Here is a 22,106-nt window from a genome sequence, read left to right as displayed (position 1 = left end):
TGCGTTAAAACTTAAAGGGCGGAGAATCACTAAAAGGGACAGCTAATTCCACCAATAAAAGCTAGTTGAAGCCGACTTCGGGCTTCATGGCGGTTACTCGGTTGTGTCGTGGGTGGTAGTCTGGGTGCTAACGAAATACGTTGTGTTTACTCTGAAATTTAATTCTTCTCTCTAGCCTTATTAGTTGTATTATGTAACCATTTACTTAAAAGTCAAATCAAAGACTAATTTGAAACATTTTGGTAAGATATTTTTCGTAATTGTGTTTTTAATTTGCCATTAAGTCTTCAGAAGCCTTGGCTCTGCCTCTTAGTTTGGGGCCAGCTTTGGCCCTTTGGGTGTCTGACTGAGGTCATTGGGTCACCGGCTCACCCCACCCTGGTGTATCTTTCAATTTTAAATGGTGTTTACATTCAAATTGATAAGAAAAGAACCCCCCAACAACCCTATAAGCCATCTACTGGAAAATTTAAGTTGATTAAGATTTAAGAATGGGTTTCAGTGTCAAGTCATTAACCTGACACTGGCCCATACTTAATGTGATAAACTTCACCTGACTCCAGTTAATTGAAAATTTCATATTAAAGTTTGTTTTGCTACTTTATTACAGCTATGGAGTGGGAACCATTGAAAACTGTTATAAGACTTCATTCACTTGGCTTGCTTGAGTCTTTACCAATGAAATTTTCAATTCTGATACCACGATAACATAAGGGAACTCATATGTGTTTACTTAAGTGATATGGAGAAATGTGAAAAAGGAACATCATGAATAAATGATAAATAGGGTTTATAAATGACTCTAGAGTAGAACAATATTATATTCAATGGTACTGTGACATAAGCACATTTTTTGTGAAATCAAGATTGAGGCAGTGATTCAGAATGGATTATCACAGTTCAGGCCCTAATTCAACATTAGCTCAGTCTAAAAATCAAATGTCGCACTCTCTAAGTACCCCTAGCAACATGGACAGCCCTGGTGGAGTTAGTCACCAAGAGCACAGTTTACCCGAGTCTAAGAAACAACCTAGCAAAATGTTCTCGGTTCAAGTTCATTTCTTGGATGGAACTATTGGCAATGTTCAAATTCAGGTTGTATATTTATCTTCTTACTATTATTATCAAACTTATACCATAAGACTATAATTATATTCCATAAGTGTTTTTGTTAGTGAAATAATTTCTGATAGCTATGTGTGGAGTGACGTAGAATTGGCATCCTACCCAAATAGATAAGTGCCTATGGCAAAGTAATTCGCAACTATAAACAAATTATCTGTTGCCTGCCTCCCTATGGCTCCCCTCATTTGTTCAATATGTTGAAGCGAAGAGCATGTATGAGGCTTAAAGATTTAGTCTCCACCAAACATTTGTGGTATTTTTGAGAATAGATATCAGTATGAACTAAAATTTTCAGATTATGAACTAAAGCACTTTATGTGAAGAAATTTATATACTTTTGGTTATACTATAATTTAATTTTGATGTTCATCATTGTAAAAAATATAACTTGTGTAACAGACTGTGTAGATGTTTTGGGAGTTTTCTGAGTGACTAAAGAGCTCTTAATAGAATAAACTGTTGTCAATTGAATCCATCAGTCCAGAGCGAAGTTGTTCACTTTCTCAAGAAGTGTGGGAGGGATTGGGGAATTTTTCCCCCTTAAAAGTAATTTGCCATTTCTTCCAGGGACCTTAGTTAAATTATAAACTGTTTATGCCAAATAGTCTGGTTTTCGCAATCCACTGAAGATTTTTATATTACGCTTAAAGAAAAAAAACGTTTTGGGAAAGTGAGGTATTATTATTGTAAGCTAGATCTATTTAAACCAAGGATATAAAAGTTATCTCTCTTACAAACATACAAACTCTTTCTTTCATCGGTTGAAGAGGCCCTTTTTTACCCTCTATTTATAGGATTTTTTCTTATTAGATCACAAATTTTATTTTTGTTTTATTAAATTGAATGGTTGTGGAGCTTTTATTTTATGTTTTATTAAATTGAATGGTAGAAGGGCGCTGCAATTGTTATTCTTTGAAAGCAATTTGGTTTTCCTCAATTACCACAGAAGACTATACAATTTACAGTATAAGGGCGAATATCTAGGCGAACTAATAACAGGAAGCTGCTGTGGAGGGGAAAAGAGAAGGCCCCTTTTCCCCTTAAACAGAAACATGATAGGAGTGTTTGACAAATGCTGTTTTATGGTAGAAATTGGCGATATGTCAGGTTGTCAGGAAGTTATATTATTCCTGGCATTTGAGATTAGGAATATTTCTTCAAAGCTAGACTATTAAACTATTAACAATCTATTGCACGATGGTTTTATTATGTGTAACTGGTTTCAAGTGATTAGAAATTAATTAAGGATAATCTGTAAATATCCGATGGTGTTTTCATTCCCTCCCATTTCCGTTAAGTTATAACTAGCTTTTTAATGTATTTTTCTGTGCAGTTAGTTTTTTATGATGCATATAAATTTTTTTCATTAAGAATTTATCTCGGTATTTAAAACATGTAAAACCTTTGGCCTTGCAATACATATCATCAGAAGTATATAATATGATTCAAGAAAAGTAAAGATCAATTGGAATAAATGTGGTGATATGAAAAAGGTTAATTTAGAGGTTCATTGAAAGTGATTTTCCCACCAAAACTAACCCTTCTAACAGGGTAGTACACCTAGGTATTGTGCATATATTTAGTTTTCACCAATTTAACCCCAAATTTTAATGCACTTTCGTGGCATACACTTAAAAAAAAAAGATTGAAAAAGTATATATTAACTTGTTGATTGTTCAAAGAACCTATAGTATTAGAGCCTCATTCTCTATAACCACTTTGTTTCTATATAAAAATTGCAACTGCTGACATTGTAACTAGTTAAATTGTGCCTACTGAGTATGTACATCAAAACCATTAAACTTAATGACTTGTAAAAAATTTTTGGTGGATATATATTTACACCTGATTTTTGATTTTTACACCGCCTATGTCGAAGATGGCACTACACTATACCTTGTTAGCTTTCCCCCTTATTCTAAATGGCACTTGTGAATAGTTTTTTTTATAAAGTAACATGACTTTCTGGTTTTAATGTGACTATTACGTCACAGTCTCTTACTTTTTCAAGACTTCAAGCGTGCGCTATAGTCTTGGGGATTTATATAATTTTTCTATCGCCCGTGGGAAGAATATACTATTAAAGTTGTCTTGTGATGTAATATATTTTTTACTTTTTATTCATATTTTATGTTAACATTTATTCATATTTTATATAAAGAACTATTGAAACTTGCCGCTGAGCTGCGTCGCACACACTTATTAATTAGTAAGCATCGTAGTGTTGTGTAATGCTATCTTCAGCTTAGTTGGTGCACAAATCTCCCTCTTTACTTAATTTTGAACTATTTCTTCTGAAGCATTAGTTCTTAAAATCCGTGTATGATTTATTTTGCCTTGCAACCATATTTTCTTCAAAAATGAATTTTGGGAAAGCAGGAGCAACCAGCAAAGATCGGCAGTATATTTCTCTCACAAAGATATATTATATGCTTCTGATAACATGAAAAAAAATTGTGTATAACCCATTGAAATAATTATAACAAAGAATGCCTGAAGTTATTCTATAGTTTATACAGTGTTTTTTTTTAATAAAAAAGTAGCTTTATTCATGGGGAATTGATAAAACTTCTGTATTTTAAAATTCATATAGGCACTCTGAATGTTTATTAACTTTTGTATTAATTTATTTTACAACGATCAGAAAATACTAGTTTTAATACCACAGTTAAATTGTTTATTTGTCTTAAATATTACACCTACTTTTTTACAATATTAAAGTTTTTTTTAAATGTTTTTCTGATGAGCCTTTAATTACAAATTTACTAACCCTTTTCTTTGAATTGACAGTACAAAGCTATGGGTAAACTACTCTTTGAACAAGTTTGCAAAATGCTCAACCTTCTTGAGGTGGATTATTTTGGATTAGAATACTCTGATGATGCTGGAGTTAAAGTATAGTTTACTTTTTATGTTTCAAAAATTTTCATATAGTGTTTAGGGATTAAGAGCTTTTTCTTTTCTTAAAAGTACTGGCTAGATTATGAGAAGCCAATGTGTCGACAACTAGGTCTTTCAATGGTTCACCCTGTTATGTATTTTTCCATTAAATTTTACACACCAGACCCTGCACAACTAGAAGAAGAGTATACGAGGTTGCTATATGATTATGCAATTATAATTTGTTAAAAATATTTATGTTAAAATAAGTTATACTTCTAGATACTTGTTTAGTCTCCAAATCAAAAAAGACCTAACTCAGGGACTGCTTCAATGTAATGAAAATACAGCCGCACTGATGGCATCGTACATTGTACAATGTAATTATTTATATTCTTTAAATTTGGGGTAAATTTGTTGAAATGGTTTATTGAATAGTACTTAACTTTTGGCTACAGCCCTATACAGAGTGTTAAAGAGAAGAGTACCAAAACTTTCTATATGCATTCTATGGTTCTCTGAGCAAAAAAATATCTAATAAACATGGGTCCTAAAGTGCTTCGTTTCAGAGATATGGGTTCCCAAAAAACTACCCCAAAAACTCATTTTACTTCTAAAAGGACATTAATTAACTTTTACCGCTTGTTATTAAAGTTCCTCGCCTCATGGATAAAAAACAATTGATAGTTTAATGAAAACAATTTGGTTCAAGGAAGAATATTGTTTGCCAGATTTAAGGCTGTGTCCGGTTTTTTGGGGTAGTTTTTTGGGAGCCCATATCTCTGAAACGAAGCACTTGAGGACGCATGTTTATTAGACATTTTTTACTCATAGAGACCCATAGAAGGCATATAGGAAGTTTCGATACTCTTTCCGTAACACCCTGTATAGTAACTCAAAAATTGAACCATTACTGCTAGAGGCGGAGTGCAAGAAGGTTAAGAAATATTGGGTTAATTTGAGAAATAGGTTAATGAGTAGTTTCTCGTTGTATTTTAGCTGAATGTGGCGACTATAACACGGAAGACTATCCAGATCATACTTATTTGTCTTCCTATAAATTTGTACCTAATCAAGATGCCGAATTCCAACGGAAGATTATGGAAAATCACAAGAAACACATGTTAGTGTTGTTTTTCTCCTTTTTAAGAAATTGTAATCTTTTATTACAAGTATATTTTTCATTAAATTATAATTTTAATTTAATGCTCAAGAGGCCAAACACCGTCCGAGGCAGACTTGAATCTTTTGGAAACAGCTCGTAGGTGTGAATTATACGGAATTAGAATGACGCCCGCCAAAGTACTTAATTTTTGTTCTTTAACCCAATGAAAAATTAAATTAATATTATTCTTGACTCAATAAAGGATAATGAAGGGGTGCCGCTGAATTTGGCCACTGCTCATATGGGTGTGCTAGTCTTCCAAAATTTCACCAAGATTAATACATTCTCTTGGGCCAAAATTCGAAAGCTCAGTTTTAAGAGAAAAAGATTCTTGATTAAACTTCATCCCGAAGGTTATGTATGTATTTTAACTAATGGTTCCCTATAGAGATAGCTGCAATTTTTTTCATCCTTTTTCAGGGGTTTTATAAAGATTCGGTGGAGTTTAACTTTGAGAGTCGAAATGAATGCAAGAATTTTTGGAAAAAGTGTATAGAAAACCATGCATTTTTCCGTTGTGCGGAAGTGAAGAAAGTGCCTCGTCAGAAAACACGAATTTTCAGTAGGGGTTCCTCTTTCAGGTAAATTATAATTTGTTAAAATTTAATCTTTATTACAATTTATAGTAGTTTGATACAGTTATCTTATTTTGCCTTAATGATTTGTACATTTTTTATTCCGCAATTATAAGTTACGATATTTTGTTTTTGGTTTATTATTATTTTTCTCATTGTTTCTTTTTGTCTTTTTCTTTTTTTCGGTTGTTCTGGGGCGATTTCTTAATAAAATAATGTAGGTATAGTGGGAGGACTCAAAAACAGATAGTGGAGTTTGTCAGAGAAAATTATATAAAACGACAACCGTTTCAAAGGTAGGATTAGTTACTGTAACTGCTCGTTCAAAACAAAATAATCCAAAATTCTGTATTATAAAAAAGTCATTACGAACCTTAACTCTGTCAAAAATAGTTATTGTAATTGAAAATTGTATAATTTTTTGTATAATCCGATTAATTTGGTCGAATTATCTCTATCAAACCCCAATAATGCACGTTTGTATTGGAAAGAGTACAAGGGATGAAGTGTGCTTGTTAAAGTTACTGCTCAGGACCATCGAGATTGCAGTTTTTAGTGCTGTGCAAAATATTAAGTTTTCTTTAACAAGCTACACTTTTTGCCTATATTTTTGTATCAGTCTTTTTTTTTTTCAATTTACCGCTTCAAATAGCTCTACATTTAAACAGTTTTTTAAAGTTTTTGTTTTTGACTTGCTTTTCCTTTCGTTTTTGGCATGTTGTCCTCCACCCAATGTTCGCTCCCTATCTCCCTTTCTCTGTCTATATTTTCATTGTTTTCTCTCTCCTGTGGTGAAATCTTTCTCTCTGATGCTGACTTTTCACGTTCTGATCTGTCCCAACCCACATGTTGCCCCTGTCACCCGCAGATCCACTAGCCTCCGCATCCCGAGCTCGTCTTGTAGCGGTGTAGGTACCTCGATCTCAGCCCAGCCATTGCTGCCCGTCAGTGGAAGTCAATCTTGTGGTTCTGTCATCATTTCCAACGAAAATACCTCTTCTACGAATCGTCCTTCCTCACCCAGTCTAAGTCCTCCAAGGCCACCACCTCATCAGCATGCGAATTCAGTGTCGCAACCTGTCTCTCCAACACACCATCGCTTGACTAATGGTGGTGGTTCGATCATCAATGAGCGGGAGTCCCCCAGAACTGTGTCTAATGGATTTGGTAACGCCGGCCTTGGACATCCTAGAGGAGGAGCTAAATCGGATGGAGAAGATGATACTTTGCCCACAGGTTTGAAAACTTCTGACTTAGAAAATAGTTTTGATGATGGACTTAAGAGTCCCAATTCGTTGGGACACGAAGGGGATGATAATGTGTCGCATGATTCTTATTTGGTTGATGAAAAAGACGTTACCGCCTGCTCCGATATCGCTGTTATGAAGGACTTTTCGTCGGACACAACTGTTGATTTCACAGAGTCAGTTCTAAAGGCAGTATCGGCCAAGGCGGAAACGTTGGCTTCTGAAAGAGTTGGTGTGGAGACAAGTACAACCGAGTCGAGTGATAAATCGAGCGACTTGGCAGAATCAGTTATAGAACGTAAACCGTCGGTAGTCGTTTTAGAGAATGATAAACGACCCGTATGTCAATTGCAAAAGAGTTTGGAAGATAATGGCACATGGACAGAGGAGGTTGGGGAAAGTAAAATTATAGCCAAAAAGGGTGGGCCACTCAAGAGTCAGAAAAATGGTAAAGGTGGAAATGGGAAGAAACCAGATGTAGTTCCGACAATGAGCAAAGGGAATGGGAAAAATGGTAATGGTGAAATAGAGTATATTTTGCACAAAAGGCTTTTCACTACTAGCAGTAGTGGTAGCGCTCATGAACGTAGTAAAAAACGTAAACCGCGAGTACGGGTTGAAATGGAAAGACCGCGCACAGCTCATGGAAGCCCGACTCTCTATGCCAGGGCTAGTCGAATAACCTCCAGTTTTAGTATGGGTGACGAACTCTCAGGAACAAACGGTAAAGTTAAAGCAAGACGAGGAAGTAGTACCTCCCCTAAGGGGCATCGTCTCAGGACAATGGACTATGTGTCTCTCCATCAACTCCCAAATATGAGAAGTTTCTCATCCCAAGATGATTCTCTCGAAGATGATTCATTTGAAAGAGACATATTTGAGCAGTTTCGTAGACGGCGACTTTCTCAAGGTAGTGCTATAGAAAAGAAAGACTTGAAGATACATCAGAGCAAATCGGATGATTCCATCCTAAAAAGTAGTTGCGCCGATTTCCCATACATTGACGCATGCGATGATGATACTAGCAGAGCTGATGAAGCTATTTACAATGGAAGAAGAATGTCTCCTGAAACAATCAAAGCTGGATTTAACATTACTGAAGCTGTTCAGCCTGTTCCTGATAGTTACGATGCATTTGGTGATTTTCCCAGAGCATCTTCACCAGTTGGGTTTGATGCCCAGGATGAAGGTATAGAATGTGAGTTGGATGGTATTGTATTTATCTCTGATTCAGCCGACCCTCTGGGTTCCAGTGAAAATATATTACCTGATATACTACCCAGTTTACTACTGCCTCCACCTTCGCCGCCTTTGGCCTTCAAAACCATAGATTCTACTCCTGATATTTACGACGATTACGTTAGTCAAAAGCACCCTTCCCCCCTTCGTACTCCACCCACTTGCCCTCCTCCTCCACCACCTTTACCACCATCACCCCTCAATGACAACCCTAGTGTTATTTCGAAACTTAAAAGCCAAAAATGTATTGAAGAAGATCTGAGCCAAACTTCATCATCTGAAGGAACGTTTTCTCAGTGCAGTACAAGTTCCGATCAAATGCACCAACTAAGTGATGCCCAGTTATTTGAAACACACCTGATATTGTCTCAAGAAGATCTAGCAACCCTTGAAGATGATTTTCCGTTGGATGATCAACCAGAAATCACTCACACTGAAGAAATTTACATCACATTAAACACCAGAAGTAATGGTGAAGAAAGACCAGTGGCACGTTATAGCTATTCGGCATATAAATTCAATAGTTTCGAAGATGGGTCCACCACTACTGAAGGCGAAACAATTTGCGACGATACAAGTCTAAATGGACAAATGGAAATTCTAGAGCACATCACTGAACAACTTGAAAAGTCCTATTCAGATGACGAAACAGCGGTTGTGGGGGAAGACCCGTCTACCGAGTCATTGCCAACTACCCCTCGTTCAACCAGAAGCCATCGGAGTTATCTAGAACTGGAAGTTGTTGGAGGAGCGATTTTAGAAAGGACTTCTTCCTTCTCGTACGGATCCCCTTCACATTCCACTGCGCAAAACTGATAATTATTGTTTTATATTAGGCACCAATTTTAGCCAAGTTCAAACCAATTACTAATAGATATTTCTAAGGAAAACCAAAGAAAAATACTTGTAGGTTTTATAGGATCACAGTATTTTTAGTACAATTACTAATCAACTATAATAGATAACCAAAAAGCTAAACATTCAGGGCTTTCTCGCAGTATTCCCTGGTGCATAATTATGAAAATTACCTGAAAGGGACTGAAATTTTAATTTCCTTTTTAGATATATATACATATATAAATCAAATGATAAACAAATATTGTCACATTTTAAATGTGAAGTTTTGCTACTATATATATAGTATGATATAATTGTCCCACAAAAGTATAGATGAGCAACTTTTAAGAAGTGCCTCATTTCATAGGCATTTTTTTGGCGCAAATTAATAACAATGGTTATAATTTATCTCTTAAATAGCTTTAAAATAAGTACTTAATGCATTTAAATCTTAGGGTTATTGGTTTAAAATGACAATCTAAACGTTTAGTCAATGTACTTCAGACTATTTACCCTTTATATACACAATAATTCATTATTTTTAATACTAGTGTGCTATTTTACTAATTTTTCTTTTTAAGCCTTTTTATTATTAGTAAATGCTCTTTAAAAGTTTAAAAATAACTTAAATCGTCTGAAAAAGGTCTGTTTCTATGATAGTTTTTCTTTTGCCTGGTGGTAAGATACTTCTTTCCAATATGTTGTGGACTTTTAACATAGTGAACTGGTTGATCTTAACCTCCTCTGTCTGATGCACTTTAAAACTGTCAGGGCTCTCACTTCCTTTCCCAAAATAACAATTCCAATTACTACCTTTTGTATAATGCCTTTAAAAATTAAAAAAAAAAAACGGTAATTTTGAACGTTATTGCGGTGCATGCACTTATTTTCTGGAGATGGCTAAGAATGCACAACTTTTTCTATCTTATAACTCTTCTCTCCACCAACTCTTTAGAATACTCAAATTACTGAACTCTTAACAAAATACTCTTATTTTATCGTACTTTAAATCAAAACAAAAAAAGGTTCCTTTCGTTTAATGGCCAAAATGTTACTTAATTACGAGTTATATATTGTTTTTTATATCAAAGATATCTTTGAAATGTTTTTTATTTCATTTCAAAGTAATGTTGGGTAAATAAGCTTGTGAGACAAATTTAAACTGCCTTGTATTAGTCATATATATTGAAGTTAATTAATTTGTTAAGTTGAAATGTAACTACAGCAACAGTTTTCCCATTTTTAAGACAAATGTTTTAAGGATCCACTTAAAGTATTCTATACAAAAGATATTGGTAGAGTTAAAAGATGTCATTTTATTTGTGCCCTTCTCAAGCCTGTTCGAAAAATTTCTTTTAGCATAGAAAATAAATTGTAAATGAATGTAAGGCTTTAATTATGCTCTTTAATAATGAATAAGCTAATTAAAAAAAATCCGATAATGCTTTGTGTCAGTTTATAAATGTGAAAATGCTTGTGAAAAAGTATAGGTCTCATCGTAACTAACATATCAAAATAAGCTAATAGCTTTTAATTGGATTACTAATTTCTAAATGTGCATTTTAAAGATAAAATTATAGCTTGCAAATTGTAGCAAATATACATCATAAATTTTCTTTTAAATATATCAAATTTAAAAAAAATGTGGCAATATTTTACTTGTTATTGCAAGCTCAATTTTCCTGTTCTGGTTAAATATGATTTAAAAGTATTTTAATTTTTCTATGATAAAATATTTGTTGTTCCTATTTTGATTTTCAGTATAATCATAAAATATATACTTTTTTTCATACTATTTGTTACGAGCTTTCACTGTTGTAAAATCCTTCAATGTTTTTAAAAGACAGAAAATTGTTGTACCACATGCTTTTAGTTATCGAACCTTGTAAAAATTTGCTAAATAAAAGTTTTTAAAGTTGTCCTTTTTCACAAATTTTGTTTTTGTCATAAGCATTTATCAATCATGGTTTTTAATTAAATATAAGAGCCATTTATTTATTAGATTTTTTCATTTTGATCATAGTGTTGGAATCCCCGGTGCAACTAAGGGCCAATATGAGGAATTATTCTAGTTTGAGTGGTCATGGTGCTAATGATTTAAGCACCGCCCATAGTGAAACAGCCTCCTTATCAGCTAGAGGAGGCGCTTTGTCAAGTGACAGTGAGGCACCTCCCAAATCACCGTCATCACCTTACAGATCCTGGAGAGAGGGCTCCAGCACCCCTGTTTCTCCAAGATCAGATACGGAGATTGATTCTAGGAGAAGGGTTAGTTATTCGATCAAGTCTCAATTCACTTAATGCAATTTAATACGTAATATGTAATCAATTTGGCAGAAAATTCCTTCAGAGAAGGCGTATTATATAGCCAAGGAATTATTAATGACTGAGCGTTCGTACAAGAAAGACTTAGAACTACTGAATGTTGTAAGATAAAACATTATCATTCATGTCAAATTCTTTTTATACCTTTAACCTTCTTTCTCAGTGGTTCCGCGATGAAGTTAGTAAAGAGGAGAACATGCCAACAGAACCATTATCACTTCTGTTTCATTTAGTCGATCCTTTATACGAACATCATTGCAATTTCTTACGATCATTGGAGCAGCGTATTGCAGCTTGGTACTAATTAACCCTAATTGTGTTTAAACTTATTTGACTACAGTAATTGCCCCAATTTTAGGGAAGGAAGAGTGACTTCACCTTCTCAACCTATAATTCATGGCATAGGAGATATTCTCTTGGAGCATTGTGGCATGACAAAGGTAAGGTTAACTTTCATTTTCATTTTGCCGTGTAACTCACAAAACATTGTTTTTCAGCATTATGATCACTATGTAGATAAACTACCTCTAGTTCTCGAACGGTTGAATAATGCGTATAAATACAGCATCCATTTCAATCAAGTCTATCGGGACTTTGAAATGCAGAAAGTGTGCTATTTACCGCTAATGGCTTTTTTATTAAGACCATGTCACCGTTTGCAGCATTATTGTCAAATTTTAGAGAGATTTGTAACATATCACAATTCAGCCCATCCAGACTGGAATAATTGCAAAAGTACGTTAAGAATTCGGGCAGCAAATTGAAAATAATTAAGATTATATTTTTATGTTTAGTTGCCCTTCTAAAACTACAAGATGTAACTAATTCTTTAAAACCTTCCGTGTCCTCTTTGGTTAGTACTATTTACTGGTAGTATCTAAAGCAAATGACCCTATAATACCTCAATTTAAATCTGCAGGAAAATTATGTCAAACTAATGGAACTGCAGAGAGATTTAACTGGTTTAGATAACCTTATAATACCTGGCAGGGTAAATTTCAACTTAATTAAATTTATGTAAAGAGTTAATGTATAGTTTATTTGCCCAGAATTTTATCAGAGAAGGATGCCTTCAGAAATTATCGAGGAAGGGCTATCAGCAAAGAATGTTTTTTTTGGTAATTTTTCAAAATATCGAGTGATTAATGAGTGATCCATGTTAAATAATTATTTTCAAATTTCAGTTCTCTGATGTGTTATTATACACAAGTCGGGCATCAACACCTCAGCTACAATTTAAAGTTCATGGGCAAACTCCGGTGCAAGGATTAATGGTAGAAGCGACGGAACCCAAAATGGGTGTCAATTACTGTTTCACAATCTATGGAACAGGCCGTGCTCTAATGGTTGCATCAGCTACCGAAAGTGAAAGAGTAAAGTGGTTAGATGATCTTTCAGATGCTGTCGTCAATGCGAGAGACCCAAAAGATGAAAGATTTATGTACTCTAGTCTTCATTCATGCAGTAAATCTTCAAAAATTTCCTTTTATTATCATTGTTTTTTTTTAATTATTATCGTACCTGTTAAAGGCTCATCGGATGAAATAATGGATAAATTGGAAAGCCCCCAATCCCCAAGTAAAGACGGTCTATCCCCAGTTAGTGGATTAACGCCAATGGGGGTTCAAGAAAAACACTTGCAACATCGTTCGAACACAACGGTTCACGTCTGCTGGCACAGAAATGCGAGTGTTGGCTATAAAGATTATCAAATCGCTATGCTCGTAAGTCAACTAAAGCTTTATTATCCGCGCGAAAGCCAAACTCACCAATTTCCGTAATTTACAGAATTATTTGAGCGGGTATTTACTTAGGAAATTCAAAAATAGTAGCGGATGGCAAAAATTATGGGTTGTTTTCACTAATTTCTGCCTCTTTTTCTACAAATCGTACCAAGTAAGTTTTAATTTAATTATCAAATTATTATTTAACCACTAAATATCTTAAAATTGTCATGCAAGGATGATTTTCCCTTGGCCAGTCTTCCATTATTGGGTTATACAGTTAGCACACCTTTGGAACAAGACAATATCAGCAAAGATTTTGTTTTCAAATTACAGTATAAAAATCACGTTTATTTCTTTCGCGCTGAAAGTGAATATACATTTAGCAGGTACAAATTTGAATACATATTTAATTTAAATAGATATTTATTTTAATTACGTATATAAACTTATGTCAAATTTCAGATGGGTTGAAGTTATCAGCAGCGCTACTCTTCACCATCATTAAAATACAAAATAGTTTCTTTTAAACGTACACATTGTCACTCGATTTTTGGCAACTATTTGGTGCTTCCAAAAGAAAAACTAAAGTAAATATTTAATTTATAAATTTTACACGAAGAGAATTACATATCTTGAAGATAATTATATTTTACCACTGGTAAAATAAACCTTTATTTAGAACTGAAGATGTACAGTAAATTCTAACTAGCAATAGTTTCAAAAATTGCTCGTAGTTAAAAAGCCCCAGTTCGTTACTTTTGCAATAATAAATAAGACTGGCCTTAATTAGGCGTTATAAGCTTCCGAGTGTTTTTGCATTTATAAACTTGTATTTAAATTCAATCCTTTAAGCAAATGGTTAGAGAAAATGTATAAGAATTGTTTTAAATTTATTTTCAAAAATGCTATTTCTAATTAGATATATGTACCAGTATTTTCTATAGTACTCTGATTACGTGATTTACACATTTTCTTCCATTTTTTTTTAATTGGATTTTACATTTGTAGCGTAATATACAAATATATTGGCTTATTTTACGATTGTTTTAACATTTGGACCAATATTTTTTCACCTTTAATTAATGTAGCTCTCTAGTAAAAAACGTTGATTAGTATTAAAATATATATATATACTTCTTAAGTGAAGAGAAAGGTTTATTGTACTTTTATACCCCGATTGGCAATTTTTAAGCTGTTTAACCATGTTACAAAAGTTGATATTTAAAACTATAGCAAATAATGTTCCTTCAAATATTTTTAAATAAACTATAGTAAAGCACCTTAAAAACCATTTATTAAGAGAATATAATAAGTCATTGTTAACTTTTATACAATTTATTAACCAAATATTTCTTAACATACGCAGAAATGTGCTAAATAACGCTAATTTTATTCAATTAAAATGTCATGTTAGTGACGTTCAATTGATTATTTCAAAACTTAAAAATGATATAAAAATTGAGTCAATTATTTGGTGTGTATAAAGATATTAGCTTCTGAAATTACTAATTTTCTAACTGGATTAACTAAAGTATTTGAATAATTGTTTTGGGTTTATAATTGTATTTTTTTTTAACATCATGCAAAATTTTCCTGATGTTTTTGAAGCAGTTTTATAATTAAATTATAACAAAATACAAAACCTTGTTTATATTAACATTATACTAAAGTAAGTTAAGTTAGATAGTGCTTGTCCAGGGTTGCCACAATACCTAGAAAACTCATGTAATTTGAAAATGGTTACATACGTCAAGGAATTTTAAAAACTATAAAAGTCAGGGAATTTAATTTTTATTGCAAATGGAAAACGTTAACTTAAATAAAACTTCAAAATTTTTTCATAAAATCAGATAATGAAAACTTGGAAAATTCATGGGAATTTTAAAAAAATATGGCAACCCGGTTTTTCAGTAAACAGGCTGTAAATGACTTAGGCTTAAGGTGGTGCATAGGGTAGCTGATTACTATTATCATTCTAGTTGACTAAATCAGAAATATACAGTCTAATTTTCAATGCTTGTCGCTGTTATGTAATAATACCATTGCGTATTATTTTTTAGTTTTCTAGGCAACAACTCTTAGATCGTTTCTGTTATTAAAATACAAATTTATGCACTTGAATTATAGCAAACGTGATATAAAATGTAAGAATAGTGACATGTTAGCATGACGTCACGCCGTACTTCATGAGCCAATGATGGTATGCTTTTTTTTCCATTTGGAAAAATCGTGGGTGACCATAGAATGTCCATGGGCTGACGTGCTTCTATAGAACCTTCTCGACACTGACATACTCACCCAGCTCAGACTGCGACTTGCAAACAAGTAGTATATTATCGTCCTTGGTAGCAGCATGGATGTATATTTCATTAGGGGACTCTGTGCTGAGAGAAAGTGATAATATAGACATCATACCCTAAATTCGAAATCTCGTAGTCAACTACTTTTACCCATTTCCTGTTAGAACTTTACCTCCATAATTACCATGGTAACCAAGTACAGATTGTGGCTCCGGAGGGGTTTTTAGTTCAAAACCTATAATGTATGTTTTAACGAGTAGGTGTTAGACAAAAACTGTCAATGAGAAAGTTGTAGAGCGTACTTGAAAAAGTACAAATGAAGTCGGTTCTACAAAGATAATGAGGTCATGAAAAATAACCAGCATGTTAAAAAATGTTGGAAATACACTTCGTGCATGCATAATTTGTAGCTTATCAGCATAAAAAATCTCATAATTTTCGTATGAAATCAAAAGTTATTATTTTTATTATTATCAAACAGTTCACATAAGGTAATAATTAGGGCGGGTAGTAACTAGTAGGCTATTTTAATTTTTTCTTAATTACTCGACTACCCGAATAGAACTCGTCGATTAATCAACTATCCGAACGGATTTTCCGAGGGGCTGATCACTCCGTGTAATCGGTGTACAGAGCCGAACCTTTCACTGTACTTATGAGATTACGCGTAATCTTTGAAGTCCCTGCCTTTGGCAGTGGTAATCTAAGCGTAATCCGGTGTACAGATTTTCTAAGTGTGGTTAGCCCCTCGGGATTTTCTAACTACTCGAGTACCCGAACGGGTTATTCTGACTACTTGACTACTCGAACAAGGAAAATTTTTAAATAATCGAATACTCGACAACCCGGCTGACTCGATCAAAATATTACCCGACTTGACTACCTGATATAATAATGCATAATACCACTACTCGCACAGCCCTAAATTGGCTATTTTTAAGAATAGCACCTTTTTTTTTTTTGGTTTTTGTTTATTTTTTTAGGTGTATTATTTGTCAAGGATTACAGTAATGCCAAAAGTTTTAAGCGCAATTTATTATTTAGAAAGATATGATAAATATAAAATTGTTACTTACCCCCAATATTTACCCCGGAAAATACATAATATTTCGACATATTTCGAGATTTTTGTACGTATTGGATGAGGTAGGACTGATGAAGAATTAGATTTAACGGCAAGATATTACTAAATTTTTAAAAAAGTACTAACAAGGAGAAGACCCGAGGTGTAACACACCGATTTTGTTCAAACTCGGGGGTTTGGTAGACCTTCATGTAACTTGAAACATCCTAAAGGGAAATGTCTCCATAGGCAACCGTTTTGCCCTGGCAACCAAAAATGTTTTTGACAACACAAAATGGAAATTTTCCCATAGAAAATAACATGGGAATCTGAAAATGCTAAAAATAGAAAATATAAATAAGAAAATAATGAAAAAGTTCGAAGTTGATTAAAATCATTACAGGGGTACCCTTACATTTGGTCAGATTCCCATGTTATATTCAATAGGAAAATTTCCATTTTGTATTGTCAAAAACATTTTTGGTTGCCATGGCAAAACGGTTGCCTATGGAGACATTTCCCTTTAGGGTGTTTCAAGTTACATGAAGGTGTACCAAACCCCCGAGTTTGAACCAAATCAGTGCGTTACACCTCGGGTCGTCTCCTTGTAAGTGATATGTGTTTTTTACGGCGAATTCAATTCGCTAGATACTCGGTACGCTTTCACTGGATACGATGTCCGTAGGTGAAGTTAATATATGCACCCAGAAGGAGGGAAAACTCCTTCGTGTGGGATCGATTCATCTCTCAGTCGCTCTCCCTTGTTTAATTCGCACCACAAGAGGCTATACTAGGTACTGTCCTCTAGGTTGCGTTATAGATGGCACAGCTGGATTAGCAAGAATGGGGGTGAGTGCGCGGCGCCGTAAGGCGCCAATACTTCGTTTACGAGTCCAGTTTCACTTTTAGTTTGGAACTGCGCCAAAAAAATAATGCCCATTTTTCACATTTTCCAATTTTTTCCTTCATCAGCCCTACTTTACCCAAAAGCTTTGTATAATGCAGTACCATTAAAAAGCCCATTTTTTAAAGTTTCCAATTTTTTGGGTTATTTTTTTTTCTTTTTACTTGTAAAAACATGTTTCCGCAAAATAATTTTATTTTTTTTAGATTCCTTGACCACTAATTAACAATTAGAAAAAATTTAACAAAAAAAAACAAAAGGTGCTATTCTTAAAAATTCCCCTTAAATGGATGTTAGGTTACAACTAACAAGTTGAAAAAGATAAAAATAATTAACAAAACGCTAAACTAAAGAAAATTTCTGAGGCACTCACGCGGCAGAGAATTCCAAGTTCTCTCAAAACCAAAACTAAAAAACTTATAATAAAGGGATGTTCGTTTGGATTTATTTCCCCCGTTTTTCTACCCTGGCGACTGGCTATGGCAAAGAGATTATTGTCGAGTACCCGACGAGTAGTCGATTACCCTAATATTGGCAGCCTTATAGCCTCAAGCCATTACTTTACTAAAGTCGGTATTTTAACTGGGGATCCGCTAGGTTAGGCTAATACCCAAGGCATCACCTTAGGCCTAAGTCATCAAGCGACTTTTAAAGCCATTTATTTATTTAATTACTGAAAAGTGCTCAATAAGCCTCCTCTGCGCTTCTCTTTGAGCATCGATACAACGAGTGAAGGGAGGACATATAAAACAACAACACCAAAAAGAAGTTATAATCAATGAAGTTGAGAAACATTACTAGGGACATTTGATAATGGTAAATTGAACTAACCCGAGGTGTTAATCACCGATTTTGATGAAACTCGGGGGGGTATGTAGACCTTGGGGTACCATGAATTTTCACCAAGGGAAAAGTTACGCTGGGCATCCGTTTTGCTATGGCAACCGAAAATGTTTTTGACAACTTAAAATGAAAAAAAAACTACATTTAAAAAAGCATGGGATTTTCTCAGTTTCACAGGGTACTTACTGTGAAATGTTTTCGAAAAAAAAAAAAAATTCAAATCTCAACTAAATTGCTAAATTTGAACTATTTTGGGTAAAATTCATCAAAATTTGGGTAAAATTGAGAAAATTTCAATAAATTTGATAAAAAAAAGGAATATTTGCAAATTTTTATCTAAATAGGGTATTGTCACATTTCGTTAATATTAATATTAAAGACTGGGATCAAATAACATAAAAATACTATATACTATGCACAGCTATAAAGTTAGAATAAAAATTTAAGGGAAGTATTTTAACGTAAAGTTCGAAATAAAAAACAATTTAAGGGAAGTATTTAAACGTAAAGTTCGAAATAAAAAACAATTCAAGGGAAGTATTTTAACGTAAGTATTCGGAGACGTGGCGGCGAAATGTGTGACGATTTGGGATGGATATAATAACTTTGGGTAAGGAGTTCCAGTCATTTATGACCCCACAAGAAAAATGACTTTGTCGCTGAGAGGATGACCGCGGGTATGAGAGTGGTTATTGGAAAAGAAGTCAGAGAAGTTTAGCGATAGGTTATTGTAAAAAAAGTCACGGAGCAAGCGGAGATTGTTAACACGATGACGAAGATGAACAGGGTCGATACGAAGCAAGCGTAGGCGAGTAGGGGCAGGGAGACGAGAAATTTTGTGGGAGAGTTTAGTAAAGGAATTTTGAGCCTTTTGAAGGGCAAGAAGGTCTAATTGAAGGTGAGGGTTCCCGACTGGAGAGCAGAAATCCAAGTGGGGAAGTATCAAAGAGTTATAGAGAGTTTGGATAATTTTGGGGGAGCGAAAGAGGAGGTTGCGACGAATAACACCAGTGGTGGAACGGATTTTTTTAGAGACTTTGTTGACTTGACTTGAAAAACGTAAGGAAGGATCGACTATTACACCAAGATCGCGCCCGGAGAGCGTGGTTCTAATAAGGGTACCAATAATGCTGTAGACATAATTTGGGTTAGTTTTTCCAAGGTGTAAGACAGAACATTTGTCGGTATTGAAAGAAAGGCCCTTTGAGGAAGCCCAGGAGACAACAGCATTAAGTGTGGAGGCCCTCACTACTTGGTGACCAAGATAGCCTTAGGAAAGCGCACAATCGATTTACCAAACTTACTCGCGGCCTAGAACATTTCATCTCCATCTCGACTCCCCCAAACTCAGACATGTCGTGAACGATATTGCACAACTTTGGAGTCTGTGGCATGGTGCCTCATCAGTCGACCCAAACTCATTCTTCCGATTTGACTCTCTACATCGAACCCGGGGACACGACGCAAAAATCTTTAAACCTAGGACTAGAACATCCCTGCGACAATGGCATTTCTCCTACCGAACAATTGATCTATGGAATTCTCTACCAGCTGATGTTCTCTCTTGTGGCACTCGTTCTGCTCTCCGACGCTCTGTTCGCGAGATTGTGCGTCCTAAACTTGACCAACTACTATAGTCTCCAATGACCCTTTTAACTCGTTGTACCGTATGCACCCCTTTTATTTGTATTTTGTAAGTTTTTGTTGTTTAATTAATAACCTGTAACTATTTTGATGTACTGTATTATATAAATAAATAAATAAATAAATAAAGGTCTGATTGCAGCATGTGACAATCAGCGAACGTTTTAATACATATATACAATTTTGTGTCGTCAGCGAAAAGGGCAACAAAGGCGTCGCGAACAGCTTCGGGGAGATAATTTATTAGCACATTAAAGAGCAGGGTCCAAGAATGGACCCCTGTGGAACCCCAGATTGGACAATTGACCAATCAGACTCCTCGCCATGGACCACAATTAACGCGTGGTCGGTGGTTGGAGAGGTAGTTTGTGATCCAAGCTAGCGCGGAGAGCAGAGATTTTGGCCACATGGGGGAGGGAGTCAAAGGCTTTAGCGAAGTCGAGCAAAATCACTGGTCACCGTGTCCAGTTTATTAATTCGATATAATTAGAAAAAAATAGAAGGTGACCGACCAGTTTAATAATTCGAAATAATATCAAATAATAGGAGATGAACAGATTATTTTTTCAAGGTTTTGATTTCCCTATTCATCGGATTTCTAGGTACCGCGACTCCGCATCCCACGAACGAGTCGAACTGTCAAACCCCCTCTGGCCCAAAGCCTCAAACCCTCAATCCTCTGTCTCGCTTTCCCCCGAGTACGGTAGGCTACGCGGTAACGGACCGGGGACTCGGGATCTACGGGGCCTAGAGTAGAGAGAGAGAATACGGTGAATTACGAGGGTCTTCTAGGCTATGGCAGTAGTCTTAGATGAGATAGTACTATATTGTACTATTCTTGTGATACTCATAAAATAAACTATACACTATTTTGAATACGTGTAAAATTAATGTTACCATGTAGTATAGGTTTTTATAGGTTTATAAAATGACATTAGAACATTTTATATGAGACCAGTTAAATAATTAATAAGCTAGGGGTCACTGGTCATAATGACCACTTTAATAATTCATATTCTAAGGGGTCAGTGGTCATAAGGACCAGTTTTAAAAAAAACCTTATTTCCAAGGCTGGTCCTGATCAAGCCAACTTGGTCAGTGATTAGTAGCGGAAATAAGGTTAGATAGACAAGAGCGCTGTTAGTAGCGAGGGGCGGACACTTGCCATTATTTTGTACGGGATTTCGGGATTTCGTAGAGATTTTGGCGATTTTATCATTACTTTTTGAAGTGATTTTGGGATTTCAATGTTAATTTACCATAGAGAGAGTTAAAAGATTTTGCGATTTTAGACAAAGTGTACGGGATTTTGGTAAATGTCCGACCCCTCGGTTAGTAGATACTATTTTAAACAGCCTTTTAAAGACTATTAGTATTTAATATTTTCAAAAAATATTTTCAAGGCTATTAGTAGATCATACTTTTTTCAACAGCCTTTTTCAAACTCAAAGCTATTGGCTAATTTTAAAAATTAATTTGGGTTTTTATCGAACACTGGTATTTGAAGTGATTCAAATGAACACCAGAAAGTTTATATCGGGGGCTCAAAAACGCCAAAAACGGAAGAGAGAAGAGAGAACTTAGTTCGTAATCAGAAAGACGCGATGGAACGTTTTCTGCAATCGTCGGTCAAAATAAAGAACGTCGATTCCGATATCATGAAAGTTCAAAATAGCGTTGAAGTTATACCAAACGACAGTATGGCTACGGAAATCGATCCAACTGCTGGCGAGATTTCGGAAATACCAATTAATATCGAGCCTAATGTTACAGATTTAGTTGAAAACCCCAAAAGCAACTTTGACATTGAAAAGGCAGAAATCATCAAAGCCTCGTTTAATTTATCTAAATGTATTAGACCGTCCAACATTTTAGATATTAGTTTGGATAAAGATTGTTTGCCCGTTCAACCTACGCTCACTTCCTTTCCTAAAACTTCGATTGGTGGTAAAAATCGAGGCTTTAATTCCTTGTGGTACGCCAAGTAACCAATGCTTGAGTACTCTGTAGCGAAAGATAAAGTTTTTTGTTTTTGTTGCGGGCATTTTATCAGCGGCAGTAATACAGCTTTTATTAATGGATATATGGATTGGAAAAATATGGCCAAAAATTCGAAGAACATTTTACTTCGCCTAAATCGTTGCACCAACAATCTTACAAAAAGCACCTAGACTATTTGGAATCGAAATCCCGCGGCACAATAGCGTCTCAGGTTAAAGACCACCATACAGG

At 34.8% G+C, this 22,106-nt stretch overlaps 1 protein-coding gene across 1 annotated transcript; it reads left to right on the top strand.

The window, feature by feature from the left end:
* The first annotated feature begins 76 nt into the window (after positions 1-76).
* Positions 77-14,735, top strand: Cdep (Chondrocyte-derived ezrin-like domain containing protein). The gene is made up of 24 exons (XM_090169792.1): positions 77-242; positions 611-1,095; positions 3,916-4,020; positions 4,096-4,220; positions 4,288-4,385; positions 5,005-5,128; positions 5,220-5,307; positions 5,373-5,528; positions 5,591-5,751; positions 5,967-6,041; positions 6,614-9,045; positions 11,092-11,336; positions 11,406-11,495; positions 11,557-11,690; positions 11,752-11,833; positions 11,891-12,128; positions 12,188-12,246; positions 12,313-12,384; positions 12,443-12,511; positions 12,578-12,857; positions 12,924-13,117; positions 13,182-13,289; positions 13,355-13,506; positions 13,583-14,735. The coding sequence occupies exons 2-24, from the start codon at positions 886-888 to the stop codon at positions 13,623-13,625; spliced, it is 5,340 nt and encodes a 1,779-aa protein (XP_090025918.1). The 5' UTR covers positions 77-242; positions 611-885; the 3' UTR covers positions 13,626-14,735.
* The last annotated feature ends 7,371 nt before the right edge of the window (positions 14,736-22,106 follow it).

This window comes from Leiobunum rupestre, chromosome 3 (assembly GCF_980474605.1).
Source record: "Leiobunum rupestre chromosome 3, qqLeiRupe1.1.hap1, whole genome shotgun sequence".
Classification (NCBI taxonomy): Eukaryota; Metazoa; Arthropoda; class Arachnida; order Opiliones; family Sclerosomatidae; genus Leiobunum; species Leiobunum rupestre.
The sequence above is the reverse complement of the archived record's forward strand: the minus strand, read 5'-3'. Positions and strand labels throughout refer to the sequence as shown.

What these genes read in the sequence shown, in the direction of transcription:
- Cdep (XM_090169792.1), top strand. Translation starts at nt 886, where the DNA reads ATGGATTATCACAGTTCAGGCCCTAATTCAACATTAGCTCAGTCTAAA. An exon ending in CTAGAAGAAGAGTATACGAG is followed by an intron (nt 4,221 to 4,287) that starts GTTGCTATATGA and finishes TTATACTTCTAG; the next exon opens with ATACTTGTTTAGTCTCCAAA. An exon ending in ACTTAGAACTACTGAATGTT is followed by an intron (nt 11,496 to 11,556) that starts GTAAGATAAAAC and finishes CTTCTTTCTCAG; the next exon opens with TGGTTCCGCGATGAAGTTAG.